The sequence below is a fragment of the Pyrgilauda ruficollis genome, unplaced genomic scaffold (assembly GCF_017590135.1).
Source record: "Pyrgilauda ruficollis isolate IOZ18807 unplaced genomic scaffold, ASM1759013v1 scaffold39, whole genome shotgun sequence".
Lineage (NCBI taxonomy): Eukaryota > Metazoa > Chordata > Aves > Passeriformes > Passeridae > Pyrgilauda > Pyrgilauda ruficollis.
This window is the reverse complement of record NW_024525378.1, coordinates 1,576,365-1,599,386: the sequence shown is the minus strand read 5'-3', so window position 1 is coordinate 1,599,386 and position 23,022 is coordinate 1,576,365. Positions and strand designations below refer to the sequence as shown.

General features: G+C 41.1%; 1 protein-coding gene across 1 annotated transcript in view; it reads left to right on the top strand.

The window, feature by feature from the left end:
• GABBR2 (gamma-aminobutyric acid type B receptor subunit 2) overlaps positions 1–17,607 on the top strand; it is a 454,172-nt gene extending 436,565 nt beyond the window's left edge. The window contains exons 18-20 of the mRNA XM_041476645.1: positions 1,843–1,972; positions 10,393–10,510; positions 17,442–17,607. Of these exons, the coding sequence (XP_041332579.1) occupies positions 1,843–1,972; positions 10,393–10,510; positions 17,442–17,607 (414 nt within the window). The remainder of the gene's footprint in view (positions 1–1,842; positions 1,973–10,392; positions 10,511–17,441) is intronic.
• The last annotated feature ends 5,415 nt before the right edge of the window (positions 17,608–23,022 follow it).

Here is a 23,022-nt window from a genome sequence, read left to right as displayed (position 1 = left end):
AACTTTTCCCGTGGAAATAATAGGAAAGAGGCAATTTATATGGATTGCTAACTAGTACGGCAAATACTTGGCAGGTGTGATAAAATGAAAATGTGCCTTAGCAAAATGGAATTAAACTTGCCCTATTTATTTGTGACAGGCCAATTACCCTGCTGTTTCACATGGACATGCTGAGCTCCAGAGTGTAAAGTGTAACCTTTACAAGCAAGCATAACAGAGACTTGCAGCCCCAGGAGCACTTAAGGGCTGCCTTTGTTCCTGTTTATGGTTGAGTTCTGAGGCTGCTGTTGCTGTTATTTCTCAACCTCTGTGAGAGTTAGCTCAAAAACTTGCTAGACAGATTTTTACATCTTCCATGAAACAGAATTACGTATTTTCTTGAGGTAGAGAAATACCTTTATGAATGTGTGCGCTGACTCTTTTGACACAAAGGTGGTGGTTCCTTCAGTACCTGAGGGAAAGGCTGAGGACATGAGTGGAGCACATGATTTACATAACAGCTATAGCATGTACATTTATAGTTATGTCCATCCTTGCTCAGTAGACCTGAAACGATGACAAACCAGTCTTGAAGACTGCCCAATTTTTGAGACAAGATAACCATAACTGATCATATCATAAAGAAATTAACCTGTTCTTAGTCACTCTGTATTCTTACCCCTTGAAGAAAAACTATTTTTTTTGCAACAGTTATTTCTTTGCCCAGATCTTAATGACAATTGCCTATGTAACTATAAAGTATTTGCTCAGGCTACCAGAGCGTCCAAAAGTAAAAGTTATCTCTGCCTTGTTAAAGAAATGTAGTTCAGCTTTGCCAGGTCCCTTTCATGTGAGAGCCTTGAAATTTTTAATGAAGGCCTAGCTGCCTGCTGGCTATTTCTGTTCCTTTACTCTACTGTAGTTTTTTTTCTACTAAACCTCCTAACACAAGCTCTCAGCCACTGCCCCCAAGGCTCATGATGGCACATGTAAGGCTGATCAGAGAAGCCACATTGGTGCTTGCAGGGCCTGACTTTTTCTTTCAGACTTTGCTTAAATAGATAGAATTCCCACAACCAGTGGGTCCAATTCAGTTTCATTGTCAAGGGGAACATGCCCTACCATGGCTAGCAGCTACATCTCTGGCTCATCTAGTTTGAGACCCTATGTCCCAGTTCTAGAAGGAAAAACATACATCTAAATTCAGCACTTTTAAAATTCAGTTAAGCTGGTAGTGAGTGGGACATACTCTGGACACTACACTGTGTACAACTGTTCACGAAGAGGATTAGGAAGCTTGTTTCTTGTAGTTTTCTACTGGGGCTGTAGACAACTGAGTACAAGTCAGCTTCTGAGGAGGGCACACTGTGCTCTGCTCAGTGCTAAAAGCTCAGCTCTACCATTCCTGATAGAGTTGACTGCAGTCACTCACATGACTGGACATGCCATAGCTCCCTTGTATTCTCCAGTATGTTCAATAATTTGATGGATGAAATGGTTATAGCTATGTATGCCACAATTTTGCATGTAGATGATAAATAGTTCAGAGGTTTTCAGACTGGGCTTTCTTATGCCCCTACCTTTCTCATTTGTCAGTACACTTGAATTGCTTCTGCTGTCAACTACTAAAGCTTGTTCCTCTCCTATGCCCTGTGTGCAGTGTCACAGTTGAACACAATTTGCTACTCGTAGCACTATTTTTAGAGGTAGTGTAGTAGTGCTATAAGAAAACTGTATTTGTCACAGTGTCATAATTGCATTACCACCTGCCTTCCAGCCTAATTATAGAAAGCTGTGCCTCAGTGCAGATACCTGAAGCAAGGACTCTAGGATTTTGAAGGATTTGTACTCTTTGTTTTGCAGCTGGACAAAGACTTGGAAGAGGTCACAATGCAACTTCAGGACACTCCTGAGAAAACAACATACATTAAGCAGAACCACTATCAGGACCTTAATGACATTCTTAGTATACGGAACTTCACAGACGGCAAAGGTGAGTGTCAGTAAAATCCATTAGTGGCTTAACATGCCAAACCTTTGAATAGCAATCTCATCGAATTGGTTTCAGAGCACTCAGACCTTGGTAAGACAGTTTAAATATTTTGGTTGAATTACTGAGAGTATGCAGATTCAAATAATAAGCTACATGGTACCCACTGAGTAGTTATTTCTGTATATACATTTTTTATTGTAATACACATGGTGGAGTGGGAAACTTTAAGAAGTGTACTTGTGTTCAGAAGCCAAGTTTTTTGGGCTGCATAGAGAGAGGAAAGTCACAGAATTTTAAGCCCAGTTTAATATGTGATTGCCTGACTAGGATGCTGAAATCCTGTTTTTGGACACTGCTATCAAGCACGTAAAAGAGAAGCATGTAAATATTTCAGTGCTGTTTTGGATTCTAAATGCAGAATTGAAGCCACTCATGTATGAAAGTTCTACCCTAGAAACTGATAAAAAGGGATTTAATGACAACTGTAATATTCCTAAGTTGTTTCTCCTGTGTCTCTAGCATTGCTCCCTGATGAAATACATGCAAGAGAGTTTCTTCCATTAGAGCCATTTTGCTTTTTGGGAAAACAATAAAATCTGGTGCATAGTGCAATAAAAGTGGAAGCCAGGACACCCACCTTCCATATCTGACTCTAAAATGGACTTAATTTGTGACTTCTGGCAGATAGCCTTGTACAGATGATTGTTACTGTAGTGCATGAAAAACTGGTTTCTCTGTGTTTGGAATTTATATATTTGCATGTTTGTTACACTGCAAGGTTCAAGCTTCTTTTTGATGTGGCACCATAGGCTTGATTATGTGGGACAGAAGTTACTCTTATGAATATATTTGAATAACAATTTTACAACCACAGCAACAGTTCACATATGTTTTTGAAGTATATTGAAATTTCTGTTTGCTAAGGTTACTTTTTCTTGAGCTTTTTGTTTAAGCCTGGGTATACTCTGGGTTGTATAACTTGCGGCAAAAAGAAGAAAAAGGGAGTGTTCCCAGTGTCCTTTTTAAAAGTAAAAAAAAAAAAAAAAAAAAAAAAAGAAGAAGAAGAGGGGAAAGGAGGAAAAGGAAAACGTAAATAGCTGCTGGAGGCGTGTGATTATTGGGCTGAGATCAGGAGCAAGAACTAACATCAGTGAGTGGGATGAGGCAGTTTGAAAGGAACACATAGAATGTTCCTCTCATGTCAGATGCTCCAGGAAAAATGATAAATCATGAATAATATTTCAAGCAGAAAAGATACATTGCATTGTGCCAAATGCCCATCTGAGTCTGGGTATGAGAATCAAAAAATTATTCTCAAGAAATACACTGGGTATAAATTTAGGATGGATGCTTCCCACAGCAAGATGCACTCCATTAGCAGTAGGAGGCTGGCAAAGAAATCAAGGATAAAATATAACCTTTCTGCACTTACTTGTGGCTATGTCTACAAAAGACATTGATTCCTAACTGCTGCTTTAAGCAACAGCATCCAAGATTGCCTTTGTTTCTAATTTTCCCCCAGTACAGCTCCCTAGCTTTTACATTTCTGCTGTGGGGTGCATATTTCAAATAATCTGTAAGCAGGGAGCGTTAATGTCCAGAGAAGCTTGGAACTATGTATTATTGGGATTTACGGGGTAGATATTCTGCATACTGAAGTTGCTGGACACAATTTTCTCAATGGACCTACCACATAAAGCTCCACACAAAAGGTGGGACAGATGGAGAAAGACACTTTCCCTTGTCAAAAGTTATATGGAAAGGTGAGAGTACCCATTCACCTGAGAGTGAGGAAGATGTGGATCCCAATTTGCAGAAGGTGTTTGAAGCCTGGTCCCACTCCTGGGGGCAAATACTCCAAGCATGCATATTATAGTGTATCCTGATTCTGGCACAAGTGACACTAAATATTTATACTTCCAGGCTCTGAGCCACTGTGATCAGCAACCCTTGCTAGCCTTTTCCTGTCCCTCCAATTCAATTTCTTCTGCCTCTTATCTTTCCACATTGCCCTGTCCCTTATCTACATCTGAATCTCCTGTCTGTTTCTCTCACTGCACCCATTCCCAATAGTCAACCTATGTGCTTAATATAAATTTGCTGTTCCAATCAAAATAACAGGGCTTTGGAGAACTCATGCTGCTGAGTCACTGCTGATTCTGTGCAGATACAAACAGACACCACTTAAATGGTACTTAAAAAAATTCTGGCCCTTACGGCTACGATAAAGCTAACTCTGAATGACATGGCTATGCTTTCTGTAGCTATGCATTTCATGAGCTTTCAGTAAAGGAAAGTACAGAAACTTGAAATTATGCATCCCTGGTGGTACTTGAGTGAAGCTTCAGAATTGTAAATAATCTATTAGCGTGACCTAGAAGTGACCATCTCTCTCATCCCCACTGTGCAACTGGGAAAGCCAGTCCAATATTAGTTTAAAGGTGATGATGAGGTTTGTGCCTTCCTTGATCTTGTGAAAAATGTGAGCTGGGAGAGCGGGAATAGGACAGTGAAAAGAGAGGCTCAAAATAGCAGCTGACTTGGAGCTAAAAATCATACCAGATAATTTGCCACGTTTGCGTTGTTGTTCACTTCTATGCAATTTGTTTTTATAAAAGACCTTGCTGTTCTGGAGGAGCTCACAGGGAGAATGCCGTGTAGGGTAACCCCACTGCTATTGCTTGCACAAACGCAGAGCACTGCTCTTCACAGAACAGATCATAACATGGGATTTAGGCAATGCAGCTTGAACAAGCTCTAATCAAACTTTAATGTCATAATACACTTCAGTAGGCTTCTGATCTGTAAAAATTGCCCAGAGTTAAAAGTCCTAATTCCTACAGCCAAGTGCCAGAGGAGGTTATTTGATTAATCTCTTCCTTCCCCACCACCCTCAGTTAATTCAAACATATGGATTTAAGATACAAGTTAAATTACTTTAGCCCAAATAGGTAGATACAGCTGTGAGCTCCTATATCTGCCTGACCTCAGGCAGCGTTTCATAACTTTGGGATTCCTGGTTAGTTGTTAACAGCAACAGCTCCTGGTGTATCCCAGGAGCTCTTTGCTGGCACAGAGACTCCTTCCTTACAGCACATTTCACTACATCTCATTTAAAGAGAGATATTACCTGAGACACTCAACTCTTGTACACAAATATGTGATGTCCCTGAGACATCTACAGCAACTGGCTATGTAAGAAAAGCAATTAGGAAAATGTGATTTGCGGTTTATGGCTTGATTGCTTTCTTTTAATGCAGGCTTTTTAGCTGCACTGCTACACAACTTTGTGTGGTCAAGCAGTTTTTAGCATGCTCCGTGGACTATAGCTCTGAAACTTCAGGTGCTGGATTTAAGAGGGCATCCCCTTAACTTCATTTCCTACATTCCTCAGATGAATTTGAGTCACTGTGCCTGCTAGTGACCTCAGCTCTGTGCACAGTGCAACATTAACTTCTCCCTTGGAATTTGTGGGATGTGGTGGCCTTGCTGGAGTGGCAGAGCCACATTATAGCCTGGGTTTGAGGCAGGGATGGGGTGTGGGGGAGGCTGGTACTTGGCTCAGGCCATCTCTGCGCCAGACAGAGCCATTCAGCAAGAAGAGTCAGGCTTGGAGGCACGGTTGTGATTGCCAGGCTGACATTTGGAAAAAAGGGGGACAAGTGTCTCAACTGTGATGCTGTGTAAAGGGGAGTGGGGGGCGGGGGGGGCGGGGGGGGGAGACTAGATAATTTTGCTACACTTAGAATCTTACTATCTTACTCTATTTGACTTCTTTTTGACATTTTAATACATATTATTTCCATGTGACATAATTCACAAAATCATGGATTGAAAGAGTTTTATATAAAGCAAAGCTCAGAAGAAATCCTGCAGAAGAATGTCCCTCTATTTCTACCTTGGCCAGTACATTTCAGAGTAGCATATTAGGAAATTAAGGAGAGACAGCCATTCTGTGGGGTGTACAGAAGAAACAAGAGACAGCCTTGCCACAGTCCCCTGTTATGAGTAAACCCTTTTTGCAGGTTCTCTCTCTGCAGACACCCTTCCTTGCTCAGAAAACCTTGTCTGTTTTAAGCCAGAAAGCAGTCTTTACTCATTGCTGTAAATGGGCTGGGAGCATTCATTTACATGTCAGAGATGCCTACATACTGTCACTTGTCACCCCACTCCGATGTTTCCTGGTGTTAGTTTTTCCCCATGTAAAAGCAGCTCAAAGAAAAACAGATTTCAAAGGCATGTTGCTCACAAATGCAAAGCAAAACAGAGTTCGTCTGTGAGAGATGGGGGAAGTATTATTTCTATGAAGTTCATGCAATTCAAGCAATAAGGTTGAGACTGAGAAAGAGATTCAAAGGTAAGGGCTTTCAGAAATAACTCTTTTAGAGAGATGCTGTTTTGAAGCAAGGATGTAGCTCCTTTCTTTATAGAGATATATAGAGACATGTATGCTAGTTTCTATGAAGCCTAACAAATGGATTCAGTCCTGAAACTGGAGCTTGTTTCAACAGGGAGACCAACTTATCAGAGGTTCAGTACCTGCCCTTTCTTGCAAAGAAATTAATCTGTAGTAAGGGAAATTTCTTCTGATTTAAAGTGGTATAAATCAGAGCAGAATCTTGCTGTCTTTTCTTTTTAAAAAATCTTCCTCTCAAAACACAACTATGAGAAGCTGTGGTTTAGGTTGCCAATGTAGTACGCTTACTTCAGAGAACTTCTTTCTGATTACCAGGAGACAATATGATAATTTTAATTTTTCCTTTCAGTTTACTTTCTTAACATCCTATTTACATGAAAAACAGAGACTGGCTAGTCATGTTTCACAGTCCAAACAACAGAACTAAAAAAAATTACAGCAGGTTTTCAAAATCTGCCTCTAGTTTTAAAGTTTCCTGAGCTCTTTATAAATCAGCAATCTCTGCCAGATCTTGTAAGTCCTTGTTAAACCACACTTGCTTCTTTGTGGAGCATAATATATGTTTTCTAGCAAAGAGAAACAATAGGAGAATTGAAAGATGTTGGATGAAGAGCAGTTCTGTCATCCAGTTCTAAGCCATCAGAGGAATATTGCCACTAAAGCGTAATGATGAGGATGTTCAATAAAGCTGCAGTGTGCAAACATCAACCAAACAAGCACCTAGTTAAAAAAATATGTTTTCTAAACTCTTGGAAGAAATTGAAGCATCATCAGTCACCTGGTGCATTCTGCCTGCAGCTGAATGAGGGCTGTTAATATGCACATTTAAGCCTGCCCAGGTAATTTTGGTAGCAGAGGTTGCAGAGTGATTATAGGTCACCCCTGCCAGAGGGAGAGCAGCTGGGAGCAGTGACCTCCTCACTGAGCCCCTCGGCAGCCTGCATCAGGTGTGCTCTTGCAGCTCAGAGCTTTGTAAATGGAAGCTGTTTTTTTGCTACAGGTAGGCAAAGGTCCCAAGCTAAAGCCTTCTGTCTCTCACCAGCCACTGGCAGCGAGCTTTGTTTTGTAATGAGCCCATTGCCGAGCGCTCTGTGAGGCTCTTGAGATGTATTTGTCTTTTCTCCCGACAGCTTTCTGAATGGAAAGTGCTCAGGCATCTCTTATCCGGACTTCTGAGTTCCGGTTTGAGGTCTACAAAGGTGACAATTATTTAGAAGGTGCTCCTGGCTAATGTAATTTCAATTTAAAAGGTAGTTACATCATCTGGGTGCAACTTACTGGGTAGAATCTGCAGCGGCACACAGTGCCCTGAGAATGAAGGACATTTTCCAACCAGCATACTTAATGGACAGAGGAATAGAGAGGATGGGGAAGTATCAAAAACACTGCAACATTTTCCAGGGGAAACTGGGAAATCAAATGTTTATCACTACTTTCAGCTGGTCATGTATATAAAACTAGTTTTCTAAACCCTTAAGTTTTTAAAGTGCATATGGCAATAGTGTTTTTTCTTTAAGCTCCAGCTCCCAGAAGCATATGACTAAGTGAGAAACTTGCTCTTCATTATTTAAATGAAAGGTAAATGAAAAATAAAGATATTCTAGTTTCCATAGCTGCAAAATAAAAACTAACTCCTCTCCCAAAATGCTTAACAAATAAGTATTACTTTTTTTTTTTTTTAATTTTGAAAGAAGCAAATGAAAAAAGGGAAAAAAAAGTCTGTATTTTGTCTGTATTTTATACATATACATATACAATTTTGTACCAAATACAAAATTTGCATTTGGTAGCCCTGTATGCAGAAATGTATTCAGTGCATTAAGGGCAAGTCATAATGCAAGAGTGGTAGAAAAGAGATTATTAAGAATAACACACGGTGATATATGGGCAGTTGGTGTTGAGAGGTGAGTAGGAAGAGAATATATGATTTCTGCTCTACTCTAAACTAAATCCCCCACCTTTTTGACAAGGACCACCTCCTTCTCTTTCTCTCTCACAGCACAGCTGAAAGTGCATGAAACTCCTTTAGTGTGTACAACACAGATTATCCTATTAAATAGCATACTCCCAAACAGCCACAGTTGCATTTTCCAGTCATTTGATGAACAATTATTTATTTTGTGGCTTTTAAAAATGTTAAATTGCTTATCTTGGCAAAAGGAGTTGGAACCATAAAATAATTAAATTTAGAGCTTTTCCATCCCTAATTACAAGGGTTAATCAAATTTTACTTTGATCAAAAAGTCAGCAGTTTCCATTGTCAGCTTAGATCAGCTCAGGACTGAATGTTGATTTTAATCATGGAAGTAAAAAGTGTTCTTTTCTACATGTCTGTTTATAGACATCACAAGACTTTTATGCAAATATCAAACTTGATATACAAAGAAATGCAATGTACAGAAAATAAAAACTGCACTCTTGTGACAGCAAATGCCACACCAGCAAACTTCAGGCTGCCCCAAGATGACAAAACTCACTGCTTATCTTAACCACTGTCAGATTTGACTCTTTGCTGTACTCCCTTCACATCTAAACCATCAGAGAATCCTGCCATCTCTTAATTTTAAATACTCTTCTTGCTACAACTGAATTCCTTAGCTCTCTTCTACTGACATTTTCTTGCCCCAACCGAAGCAGCTTCTCCTTTCTCACCCAGATTTTTCTCTTCAATGCAATATCAGTGAAAAATCTTGTCTCCTCTTCTGAGCTGTAGTGATTCCATGTCTGCACATTGTTGCCTCCTCACCTACACACTTAGCTGTTGCTTGCTTGTTAGGTTTTTCACCGCAGGAAGTTAATGCTATCAAATAATGCCAGGGATGACCTGGCTGGGAGGACAATTGTAGATGTTGGACTTTGTTCTCAAAACATTTATCCTTCCAGCTTCTTTCCTCAGTTTGTGTTTCTGCTGCTTGTTTTGTCCCCCCAGTGCCTGTTGACAACATATATATTCCTAGCATGCTGGGAGCTGAGCATTATTTGGGGCTTCTGAACATGAATACAACAGAAAAGCAGCTTAACCCTTCAAAATGTACCAGCCTTTTCATGCCATTTTCCTTTTTTCTTCACACTGTTCCTGCTTTTCCCCTTCGTACCCACTTTTATGTTCAAATCCTCCAGTACCCTCTTCAAGAATTTACTTCAGACTCTTCTTCCATGCTGCCTCAATGCCTGCGGCAATCACTGCTTCTCTGTTTGTGTGGCAAACAACTGCTGGTGATGGATTTGGAGCTCTCTGTAATTATTTATGAAAACTGTGAACTGCCCTCATTATTCAAATGCTTTCCGTGTGATTTTATTTGGCTTACCGCAGAAAGAGACTTTGAAAAAGCAGGCAGGAGCAGAAAGGATCTTAAAATGGCTGTGTTTGCCCATGTTTCTCAGGGGGAATGATGCCATGGGCTTCAGCACAGCTAGCCAGGGACACCCAGGGCACCCAGGGGAAACAAGAATTATGATATGTTTTGTCATCACTATGCAGAAAGGAAAAAAGTGTAATGACATCATTAGCTCTCCTTGCTGCAGACAGCCCATGGACTGGTGCAACTGATATGAATCATGTTTCCATGCTGAAAATGATGGCAGTAGCAGATAGGCAAATAGCAGCACTAAATTTCCTCTGTGATCATAAGAGTATCAAGGTTCATACATCAATGAAATTATAGTTTTTCTAGGAAAAGTCTTAAGAAGGAGGGTTTATGAAAAGGTTACAATTTCTAACTGCAAGAACAGTGGAGTTGCATTTTTTTCACATAGCCCAGGACTAGATGAGAGAGCATGATGTCACTTTTGTCACTTTTCTGTTTCTTCGTGATGGTTCCTATGGAGGAACACATGATCCAAAACAGAGGAGTACCAAACAGTCAGAGCAAAACTTGTGACTATGCTAGAATATAGGTAGTGTGAATTTACTTTGTGGCATTATGGATATCTGGAAAAAGTTAAAATGAAACTATTTTTAAATGGTCACCATAAAGTAAAATTGAATGTGTTGTCCATCCAGATGGTGAGAAAGCCATTTTGAAAAATCATCTTGATCAAAATCCACCAGCACAGTGGGGCTCATCAGACCCTTCCAGAACAAGCAAAGATCCCATAGAAGACATCAACTCTCCAGAACAGTAAGTATACCTCATTACCTTACTGACAAGATGTTAATTTAAATTATTACATTTCATCAAAGCCTGTATTTCCCTTGCATGCATTTTTTTTCTGGAAAGACCTTCATTGTAATCTCCTTTCAGCCAGCCCAGGCTACAGAGAGAGCCTGAGGCATCAACAGCTGGGGAATGTGAATGGCACCTCCTGAAGCACCAGCTGGCAGCAATGTTGTACTGTGCCTCCCTGCCTCCCTGCTCACCACCCCAAAGAAACTGAAAGGACATCAGGGGCTTTAGATCCTAAGGTGCCCCAAAATCAATATGCTTCTTTTCTCTTGCTGGAAACATCCATAGCATGATGTCCAAAGTTTCTGTAGAGATTTCTGCAGGATTAGCTGTGCCCAAAGTGTATGGAGGAGAGAAGAGCATGTTCCTATGTGCACAAATGTCTTATGACTCTTGGAAAAGTCCAAGTCCTTCCACACACCAGCCAGAGGGGTTCATGGTGTACATAGACATTTTGTTCTTTTACATTCTTTAGCTAGATGAGAAATAAAAAATGTCCTGAGGGCTTTTCAACGTTGCCATAGCAGCTGGACCTGAGTTTGGCACAGGAAAGCCCGCACTAAGTAGTTTCCCTTAGAAACAATGCTGCAGCTATAAGGAGAGGATGGCACAAAACACTGGCTAGAGTTTCAGAGTGGAAAGAGTCTTCTGGTGTCAGCTTTTCTCTCTAGGATCCTCCACAATAAACATGTGTCCTACCCTCCACGAGCTGAGCAGGACCTGCCATGGGCAGGAACTCAGGGAAGCGCCGTTCTCGTGTGTGCCCGGATCAGCCACTTCCCCACGGCAGCCTGGTTACACGAGCATCGCTTCATCAGTGTCTGACCTAATAGCTGTCAGACTCCTGGGCAATTTAAAAGCTTATTTAAAAACAGAATAAATTAAACAAATTATTAGAATGAGTCACGTTACATCAGCAGCAGTAACCCTGATTGCAGATAGTAGCTCCTGTCTTGTAGTACCTGGAGCAGGAAAACACGTGGATTTCTAAATCTGTCCTTGCACTCAAAGAAAAAACCCAACCCAAACCTGCAATGAAGCTAATTCACACACACATATGCACCAAAAAGAAATCCCACAGTAATATCTTGTAATTTCACAAAAGCAGGTCTCTTGCTGAGAGAGCTCTCATGACTTCATGAGGTCAGCAGAGTGCTTTAATGCATAGCTGTTAAAGGCATGGGTTTTTTTCAGTACCATTTGTCAGAAATAATGTAGTGTGAATTCAGCCTCATCCACATGTGGCCCACTTACATTAAGGAAGATGCTAAGAAAAACACAGACACTCAGATAATCCAATTTTCTCGATACAGATTTAATATAGACAAAGAAAAAGAAAAATATTTGGTGGTGACAGAACTTCCTCTAGGCTAGTGATAACTGATGAGAAGACTGAGATTTCCTAAAGGTTCTGGACAGCGGATCAGTACAAATCTGAACAATCTCTGACATTTATAGAAAGCAATTAATAAAATCCTGCTAAATCTAAACAGTGTCATTCAACACTTGCACAGCTGTGACTGTGCCAGGTCCAAGAGCCAATCTCCCCCATGAGAATGAGTTGGCACTTTGGCACCACAGCCACACTGCCCAGACACAGTGGATCTGCCAGGGAGAAGAAGTATAGCTGTCCTCAGGACTTGCCTCTTTTTGACAAGAGATTGCCTCTCTCCAAAATTTTTACTCTTTAAGATATCCTTCTGCACCTCTGGGATTGTTTTTCAACCTGTCTGGCAGCACTTCTGTCATTTAATAGTTGATAAATGTATAATTTTTGGGAAAAAAAAAAAAAGGAGTTCAAAGCAAGCTGTAGTTTCTGTCTTTCTCATTTCACTTCATACATAGGATATCTGATAGGTAGTCACATAGTCTGAGAAACTTATTTCTTATTCAAGAGCACAAATCTCAAGGAGAATTAGTCTGAAAAATATTTCCTCTTGGTCATAAACCTGTGAAAGGAGGATGTCAAGACAATAATTTTCCTGCAGAAGTTTTAACTCTTTAATAGCTTTGAGGAAAAAAAAATCATCCTAGCTTCCTGTGCTTGTCAGTACTCATGAGAACTGGCATCTTCTAGTATGAAAGCTCCTACAGAGTCCAGAAAGGAGATGATTTTGGATTTTTTCATTCTTTCTCACCATTAGTACTACATTTGACTCATTGTAAGATCACTTATTCTACAGCTGTGCACAAAATAAAGGCACAACAGTATATACACACCTCAGGCAGTGGTGCAGGAAATTGTTTCACATTTGTTGATGGGTTGATGTTTACACTGTCTCAATCAGAATGTAGAAAAAAATTTTTTGGCTCAGATTTAGAACCCTGCACCTAAGGAAAATGCAGTCTGTATGACTGTAAAGCAGCCTTAGAGCATGAATATCGACGAATCTCAGTTCCCTTCACAATTCCTGCTAGGCAGGACCCAGTAGATTTTCCATACTACCATGTAAAATTTTCCATACCTAGTCAGACCATCAGAAAAGAGGAGCAAAAAGTGGGTGCTGACTGCTTTCTTTCCTGTTTACACTGTCTACACAGTATAAATTAACACCTCCTATAGCAAGCAAAGCGGTGCCAGTGCACCGGCACAAGCCCTGCGCTTTGATTTCACATTTTTTAGCATACTCCCCAGCACAGCTGTACCAGTTTGTACTCTCCCAGGTAAAGCTCAGCAACAATCCTGGGGGATGTTAGCTGTGTGGATAGACACTGTACCGTGCCAGCTCATCTCAGGTCCAGAGAGCAGTCTGAACCAGTTTAAAATAGATATAATTCTTTTCCCAGTAGGATGAGTTGTCTCTCAGGCAAAGTCATCTGCTTTGATGAGCATCAAACTGTGCATATTTCCTAATGGGCAGTCCTGCTTATCTAAAGATCACTTCAGTCAGCTTATCTGCATGATGGCCACGTTCAATGGTTTGTCTTCTGTGACCCTTAAAGACATCCATCTGTGCACTTCATTCCTGCATGTTGTCCCTTCTCACCAGTGATCTACATCCAGCAGGTCATTCGTTTTTGGCACCATTAGAATTTATTCCATTCTCATTTTAACAGCAACGATATGTAACAGTCTTCCAGATCTCTAAGTAGAGGTGATTACAGATTTCTGCGGGACCTCACTAAAACTTGCCATCCTAATAGACTATTTCTATATGCAGGGGTTTTTTGTAACCTTCAAAGCATAACTTCAAAGCATAACTGGAGCCAGTTATGTTAATTTAAGTAACAAAAAATTCTTATTCAAAAAATTTGGTTGTGACTGGATTATTGCATTGGAGTCATGTATATGCCTCAGCATGAACAGGCCTTTGTTACTTGGTTTCTTCACTGAGTGGTTTGTCTATGATCTATCTATCTATGATCTTACTCAAATATGTCATTAAAATAAGGTGGGTTCAGAAGAGTTAGTTCACTTGCTAGTAGAACATCTTGGTTTACTGTAGTGTTTTAGAGCTTCTCCAGCTTCCCTGCATTTGCTAAAAATCAGCATTAATGTACTGCAGAATTAAGTGAAATAATCCCTGACTGCTTAGACACAGTTTACACACTCGCACAGAACTTCAGATGCTTGACTGTTTGACTGTTGCAGCAATTTGTTTCAGTCCCCCCACTTACCAATGGATCTTATTAGTGATTTTCTATGGCAAAACCAAAATATATTTCAGATGCCTTGGTCCCCATTGTGGTATTGTACATTCCCATGTGCACTGCATTGTGCTCCTGCATTGACACTGGAAGTCAGTGTTTTACCTGATTTTATGCTTCCCTAATAAATGGTATTTCTGTACAGAGCTGAGGACACTTGCCCTCACACAGAACGTGATGAGTGGGTGCTCTGTGTGTGGAATCATCTTCGCTTTTCATCTCCTTCAGTGGTTGCCTGTGATTCTAGACCCACTATTACCAACCATTACCTCTCCAAAATACTTGACCATATATGTGCTTTCACATACATATCTGTATAGTGTGGATAACTTGAAACAAATTCCTGGAGTCATATTATGGGCTGGAAGGGATCTTTAAGGGTCAGCCAGTCCAATCCCCCTGCAATGAGCAGAGACAGCTTCAAGTAGATCAGGTTGTTCAAATCCCCATCCAGCCTGGCCTTGAATGTCTCTGGGGATGGGGTGTCTGAGCCACCTGTTGAAGTGTTTCACCACCCTCATCATAAAAATTTGTTACTTTTATGTAGTCTGAATCTATCCTCTTTTGTTTAAAACCTCACACAGCATCCTCTCACTCCATACCCTTGTAAAAAGTCCCTCTCCAGCTTGCTTGTAAACCCCATTTATGTACCAGAAGGCAGCTTTAAGGCTTCCCTGGAGATTTCTCTTCTCCAAGATGAAAAACACCAGCTCTCTCAGCCTGTTTTCATGGAAGACATCCCCCAGCCCTCTGATTTTCATTGTGGCCTTCCTTGGGATTTGCTCCAGCAGGTCCACATTCTTCTTATGAGAAGAGCTGATATTCCAGGTGGGGTCTCGCCAGAGCAGAGCAGAGGGGCAGCATCACTTCCCTCATACTGCTGGCCACACTGCTTTTGATGCAGCCCAGGATGTGATTAACTTTCTGGGCTGCAAGTGCACATTGCTGGGCACTTTTCATGTGCCATCAAGTGCACTTTTCATCCACCATCACCCCCAGTTTTCTCTCAGCAGGACTGCTCTTGATCACTTCATCCTCCAGCCTGTATTGATACCAAGGACTCCCCCCAAAGCATTGGCAAAATGTGGCAGGAATGGAAGAAGGGAAAATCACTGATATTGAGGGAAAGAAACCTAAAAAGAGTGAGGCAAGGCACAAAATTTACTTTCACTTCAGGCAAAAATACCAGGTTTGTTTGGATTTTGCTACTCGTTTTGTTTCGCGTTTCACTCTAGGGGTTTTGTCTACAATCTTGATTGTGTGCAAGTCTCCAGGCTACAGTTCTCTGCCCCAATTCCAGGAACCATGTTTTCAAGTGAAAGTAAACTTTTAAGTACAGTTAAAGCAAAATTTGCCACCCACTGCAGCCACTGTTGGCATAGCTAAATAAACATGCTTTGTCCATGGTATGGCTAACACTGAAATGGATGAAAAAAATCCTATTCACTTGATTATGCAACTGGATTCTCTTGGAGTAGCTTCAAAAAGCCCTTTAATGAGAAGTCTATAACAGTTGAACAAAGTAAGCATTTCCACTGTGGGAAAATAAGTGCAGGCAATTCTGCATTTGACCCCTCAACAAGAGACAGAATGACAATCCACAGCATCAGGCTCATAAGGATTCAGCACAGGGAAACATCAAGCCATGCCCCCTCTGCACTCCTTGGGAACAAGGCATGACTTCATTGATAGCAGTAGGAAGAGCCAAGCACAGTAGCAAAATAACAATGAATGGGTTTTGTTTAGTTTCAGGAATGCACTGACAGCACTAGAATGATCATCAGTGAGGACTAACATTGTGTGAAACTTTAGAAAGGAGTTTGAGGGGGACAAACAATGAGAAAGAGTTTCCTGGGTAGGCAGACAACAGCTACTTCTACTGCACCTCTGTATAAACAAGCTGAAGTTTGTAGTGAAGAAACTAATGAGGAGAACACTGCATTTCTTTCTGTTTTAATTCAAAAGCTATACTGCTTGCATCCCAAGCAGTGCAACGGATGCCTTAGTATTTGTCTTTGCTACCTAACACAAAGCAAAAAAGCAATTAAGTCATTTGACTCAAAAAGGCTGTCCAAAGGCTAGCTTTCAAAGAAACACCTCTTATAAAGGCCTTTCTATACACTGACATTATATCAGATAGCAGGCAAACATAAACTTAAAACTCTATTATAATGGTACAATGCTTTCTCTGAGCATTTTTGTCCTGAAATCCAAAGTTCAGCTCAGTCACTTTGACATCTCTCTTCTCTTTAGAAAGTGCCTCTATGTTTCAAGGGGGAAATGTCTTCAAATACAAAGCCATCCTGATGATAAAATGGCTGAAAACATCTTTTACACCAGCAAACCCTAACAGGATTTTGATTTTTTGAAAGCTGCTAGTATATCCACAGCACAGGAGTAGCAGAGCCCTTTTCTCATGGCACCATCCTCTCCAAGGAAAGGGCTTAGTTAGACCTGTGAGCATGATTTAATATTCATTTTAAAAAATGCCTGTTGTCATTATGTCAATCCACTTGGAAAAATAGATACAGAATGCTGGGTTCTGGAACACTGAATTTTAGTATGGGTGTTGGGCAGGACTGTTTTTAGGGTGCCAACTCCTCAGTCCCATAGCACTGACTGACAGAACTCAAAAGCATCTATCACCTCGAAAGCACAGACCCAGACTTTAAAGAGGAGCTACTTAAAAGAAGAAAAGGCCATCAGTCCCAAATCCCTCCTGCCATGCACCTGTGTTTGCTTTAGCTGGAGTTGCAGAAATGCCATGCTTAGTACTGACATCCTTGTGCTAAGTGGTGCATGGCTTGAAACTCAGTCTGTGACCTCATGCATGTCTACACTGTTGGATGGTGCTCTGCAGGCAACAGATCACTTTGCAGGGGGTGGGGGGTCACCAAGCCATACACCCTCTTTGCAGACTTAAGGTTTTCCTTTTCTTGGTATCAGCAGTCTAACAATTATCTGAATGTGGCTGGGAATTTCAGGAGGTTGTGGCATGCTGAGAAAGCACACTTAGTTTCCTTTGTCGTGTCCAACCTGTCAGAAAAATTCGCCAAGGGGAGAACAGCATCATGGTGGCACAGTTCAGCATCAGCAAGAGCGATGCTCCTGGCGTTAACCCTGTCGGTCAGAGCGGCAGGCACAGAGGACTGCCTCGCAGCAGCCTGGGAACGCAGCAGCCATGTGATGTGCTCCATGTGCCCCTTGGCTAACGCTCCTCTCCCTGTCTCTCCCGCAGCATACAGCGCCGGCTGTCCTTGCAGCTGCCCATCCTTCATCATGCCTACCTGCCATCCATAGGAGGAGTTGATGCCAGCTGTGCCAGCCCGTGTGTAAGCCCCAGTGCCAGTCCTCGGCACAGACACGTGCCACCCTCCTTCCGAGTGATGGTTTCGGGGCTGTAGGAGGGCGAGATCAGTGCTTCCTGAACTGCTTTTAAGTACTCAAAGACTGGACTAAACATCTGACCTAGAACTCTGCTACAAACATGTAACATTGGCTCTTACTGCAGAGGAACTTCTGCTGAGGCCCTCGTCACAGGAGTGCCCACGTAACTCGTGTGAAAAAGCAAAGGAGGACACAAAGAGTTTGATCTGTAGCCTTATTCATGGAGTTTTTATTTCTTCACCTAGAAGTCACTGAAAAATGTTTCTTCCAAAATTTCTACTAGCAACAAGGATGCTGGGATATATGGATCTTGCAAAAAAGACACTAGGGAAAAAAAAGCAAACAAAAAAACACTCAAATGTCACTGAGCTTTACGTGGCTGCTGAGAACATGCAATTCTATACTGTATCCATGTAAGGAAAATGTAGTGGTTGAGCTATACCATGTTGGAATAGATACACTCATTTTTACAAGAGTTGTGTTAAATTGCTGGAAACATTCTGCACTGGTTAGTCTTGCTTTTTTTTCATTTCAGGGATGATGTTTAGTAGGAAAGAAGAAATGTGAGAAATGATTCCTTGGGTGTCATTGAGACTCTGCTGTGAGCAGGGTCACCTTTACCTTGCAGCTGTATGTGCAACTCAAGCAGAGCCTGAAGCTCCAGCTCTGAGTTGCCACCAGCTGGAGAGCTGCTGATTGCAAGCAGAGCACTTCACCCTTCTCCAGGGCAATGATAGTGACTGCTGACCATCTGCAGCTTCATTTCTAGCAAAGTTTCTGCACCTATTTCAGGATAAACACCACCAACCATAACACACTAAACTGAAAAAAGTCCTAGGGCTGATAACTCAGGAAACTGAGGACAGATGGGCAGTAAAGTCTTAATGCCACAGGATGAATTGTTTTTCCTAGTTTGTTTGAATTGTGTCACACATAATTACAATAAAATTAATTGAGTGGACTTGGGGGGAGGGATTAGGGCACAGCACTTTGCTGCTGCGGGCAAAGCCTGCAGGGCACATAGATGTGAATATACACTATGTTTGCTTTGTACCTGCGTACGTGTGACAGTTGTAGTGGATAGGAGAGGACAAATCAAATCTACCAATAGAAAATTTTACCTGACTCCTGAAAGGACTGTGAAAAAAAAAAACAGTGGAGTTTATACTTTAGCTCCTTTCCCTGAACCAAAGTAATTAGGAGGAACGATAATGGTGTACCGTCTGGACCAACTCTGGAGCCAAACCCTCAGGCACAGGTGAGACACACATGCAGCTTCTTTTTCCAAGGGACTGGAAATGTATCCTCCCACTGCCAGGGCTGTTTGCTAAAAGTAGGGTAAAAAAAATACCACATGAAGCACCCTCTGGGCTCTCAGTTTTCTTTAATCAACACTTGTGCCCCTCAGACCAAACCTTTGGAATGACGTTTGTACAAAGGTTTATAAATCAGCAATGACTGAAGCACAGCTGAAGGGGTTCCTTAGCTGAGGGATTTGACTGCAGCTTTGACAAGCTAGCATAAATCTCCATTAAAAATAAAACACACCTCATAGTGGCCAAATCCAACATGAATATGTATCTGAATCTTACAATCAGGAGCATCACAAAATATTTCACTTGGCACATACAGTAAGAGAGGTTGTGGAAATATCTGTAGCTTTTAGAACAAAAAAACATGTAAGTATAAACACAGATAAACTAGAACTCATTACTCTGTTTAAGCACTAAACACTGACGTCGTCACTCAATGTGTGTTGACAGTATTCTCTTGCTTTATTAATATCATCAGGGCCTGGTTTATTTTAAAAGGAATGTTAATTTTTAAAAAGAGAAAATTATGATATTGTATATAATGTATACACAAAGATCTCTGTAGAAATATTATTCCAATTTAGCAGGAAAAAAAAATAATTCAGAAGTATCGGACCATTGGAGGTGAGTGTGTGTGTGTGTGTGTGTCTGTAACTTCGTGAATACTGACTGTGTGACGTTTATTAGGTTTAAACCATGCAGTACATTCTTTGTCTCAATGATACGGTAGTTTCTCCCATAACATTTTTTTTACTTTACTGCAGATAACAAGACCAACCACGTGAATATAGCTATTTAATGTTTCTGTTCTTTTATACTGCAGCAAAAATGTACTGTAAATTTATGAAGAGGCTGTGCCCCAATGGCATTTTCCAATGATGTTAGTGCACAAATGCTTTAAACTAGACTGGAACTGCCAGAATAAAATGTAAATGAAGAATTTCTTGTATAACCTTATACTGCATGAGATCAATTTTTAATAAATTGTTGCAAATCTGTTTTTATGAATAAAATATATAAAACTTAGTTTTTTGGACTCCATGCCCTCTTTCCCCCATTGCAAAATCATTTTTGATGAGGGTGTGTGTGTGTATATGTATAAATATAGATGTACATAAAAGCCTCCTTGGAGAAAGAGGAATCCTATTACAACCCTACATTTTAATAAAAATGTAATATGTAATAAAAATACACATCGTAATTGTAGAACAGTTTGCATTTGGAGATAATAGGTAGATGAGCCTCTGCCCTGAAATTACTGCAGTACTCAAGAGTGAAGTCTAAGACCTTTTTCAAATGGGAAAATAATCAAAACATGTACTGAACATTTCTATCCAAACCACACTTAGCCCACACACTGTTCTCTTTTGCCCCACAGTGAATGTGAATTCAGAAGAAAAAGAAATATTTTACTATTTCACACAAGTTATTGAAGTTGAGCCAATGTTCCAGCTCAATAGTAAAACCTCTGCATCAACAAATGAGAAGTTTCTGAGAATAAACACCAATTGCTGCATGAAGGCAAACACTAAGCCTCTCCATCTAGTTTTGTGCATGTGGTGGGATTTGTGTCTCAAAGCAGGTTCTTCTGCATGGCAGAACAGGGGGAGGGTGGGAATGTCAGGCAATGAGAAAGTGAGAGGAAAGCGCATTTTGAGTTGTTTGCTTTTCAACAGGGGAGCAGCTTCAAGCCAGCACAAAATGTCATAAAGCCCAAGATGTGGGAATTAAAACCACCACAAATGGTTTTCCAGAAGATTTTTCATGTGTCTTAGAAGTCCCTCCGAACATATGCAAAAAGAGAAAATACCAGTGAGGAGTTAACAGTGTGGATCGTGGCTCTCAGTGCAGAATACCAGATGGCAGGAGAAACTCAAACAGATACATCAAAGCTCATTCAAGAAAGGAAAAAAGTACAGAATGACTTCAATGTGAAACCTATATTCAACCAGAAATTGTGGGAGGATGTGAAGAACTTAAAATTGCTCATGAATAATAGGAAACCAGAACAAAGTGAAATATTACTTTAAAGGGTCATGGAAAAAAAAGAGGGAGATGGCAGAGCAACTTTACTTGAACCACTGAGTTTTCACAGCCACAAGAAATATGCTTCCTGTACAATCATAAAGTTGTCATTGAATTAATGGAAGTTTGCTAAACCAAATCAAGGAAAGTAAGGAAAAAAAAAGCAAACACTCCTGAAAGGACTGTGAAGTTTTGTTTTGTTTTTGTTTTTGGTTTTTTTTTTTTGTTTTTTTTTGGTTTTGGGGGGTTTGGTTTTTTTTTTTTTTTGAGATATAATACCTTTCCTTAAGGGAAAGCCAAATCTTTTCTGATCTTTTCAGAATTTTGCTTATTACAAGTCTTAGCAAAATGTGCCTGTTCTTCCCAAGACTGGATTACTGTTTCTGCTGATCTCCAATCAGAATTGCTTAGGTGCTGGAAGCCAGCCCAGTAAGGCTTGTCCCAGCACTTCCACAGCACCCTATAGATATCAGCAGGGCTTATTGTGTTCTCAAACCACAGTCCAAAGGATGGGCTGGTTTCCCTATTCAGCAAGCTGACTCTCCCTGTCACTGGCTTGTTTAATAGGGATTTTCTGTTCACTGTCTGAGAAGACTGACAGATTTATTACAGTGGTTTAAGCACCATGATTTTTATCGGAGTTCAGTTCTCAGTTACTGACTGCCTTTTCCATCTCTTGACAAGTGAATAGTACTTACAGCCATTACTTTAATATGCCTGAATATTATTCATGAGTGCATTTTCAAGAGCACTCTGCCTCTTGAGTCCATCAGGACTCTGAGAGCACTACTGTGCTTGTCACTACTCACTCAACAACATTGCAGAGGATCAATAGAGGGTCTAGAGATGCATTGGAAGAGGTGGGGAAGGGAGAATCCAAGCTGCTGGCAAGGGCAACCCTGGGTGGCAGAACCACCACATCAGGATTGCCACAGACAACCTGCAGACATTTTGAGCCACCAACTTTTCAAACTGCAGCTGGTATACATTGCATCCCTTGATGAAGTGCTGAAGTAGGCCAAATGAAGGGAAAGAGAGAAGGACATGTGGGAGGAGAAAGGTAGAAGAGGCATCTCCAAACACTGAGAAAATTCTTCACTTCCCCAAAGGAAGTGGCTGTTATTTTCTTTTTTTTGATGGATGCCCATCAAAGCTAAGCATCATACAAGTATTTAAAGAAATTCCTGAACTTTAGAGGATAAATTCAGTAGAGGTCAAATAGATCTGAAGACAGGATCTGTAGGTACAAACAGCAAGCAGCCTGTGGGTTCGCTCACTAACAGAAAGGAGCATAGCAAAAAGGAGCTCACAAGTCCTGGAGCTTCAGAAGGACAGACACCTTCATGAGCTGGCAAATACAGGCTTTGACCAGAACTAATCCTGTGCCCACATCCAATGGGTGCAACAGAAGTTAAGAGTGTTAATTACATTTACAACCCACAGCTGCAATCTTCTCAGAGACCACATCACCCACCTACCCACCACTGCCCTCAGCAACGTGAGATGCCTGCTTAAGCAGAGGAGCTGCCACTGGTAGCAAATCATCCCACAGATGTGAAGTTGTCCATTCTGGCAAGTCAAATTAACTGGAAAATAAGGGGCAGGTGTGGAGCAGGGACTGAGTGTGTGTGCGTGTGTGTGTGTTGCAGAAAGCAGGACACGGAGAAAGTATGACCAGCTCAGCATAATACCATGAGTGTCAAGGCAGAGACACCCATGCTACCTCCTGCTTTGGGAATTTATCAAACATTTAAAAGCAAAAGCCATTCCAAGCACACAAACACACAAGACTTCCCCAGCTCGGAATTAATTCTCCTTGGTCCTGGCCCATTCTGCCACAAAATCCTGAGCCTTTCCACTGGAACATTCTCTGTTCGAAAGCAAAATGGAGCATGATGCAGAAATTAAAAACTGGAAAAGAGCAGGCAAGAAAACATGCACATGACTTTGTCCTCATAAAGTGCTGTGCTGTACTGTTACCCCAGCGGCTCCTACTCTGCCTTGTCTAAGGGCACTCCAGTATCCTCAAACACCAGGCACCCCTCCCAGCAGACAGAGGGATGGATACACCTCTTCTACAGGAGGGAGGAACCT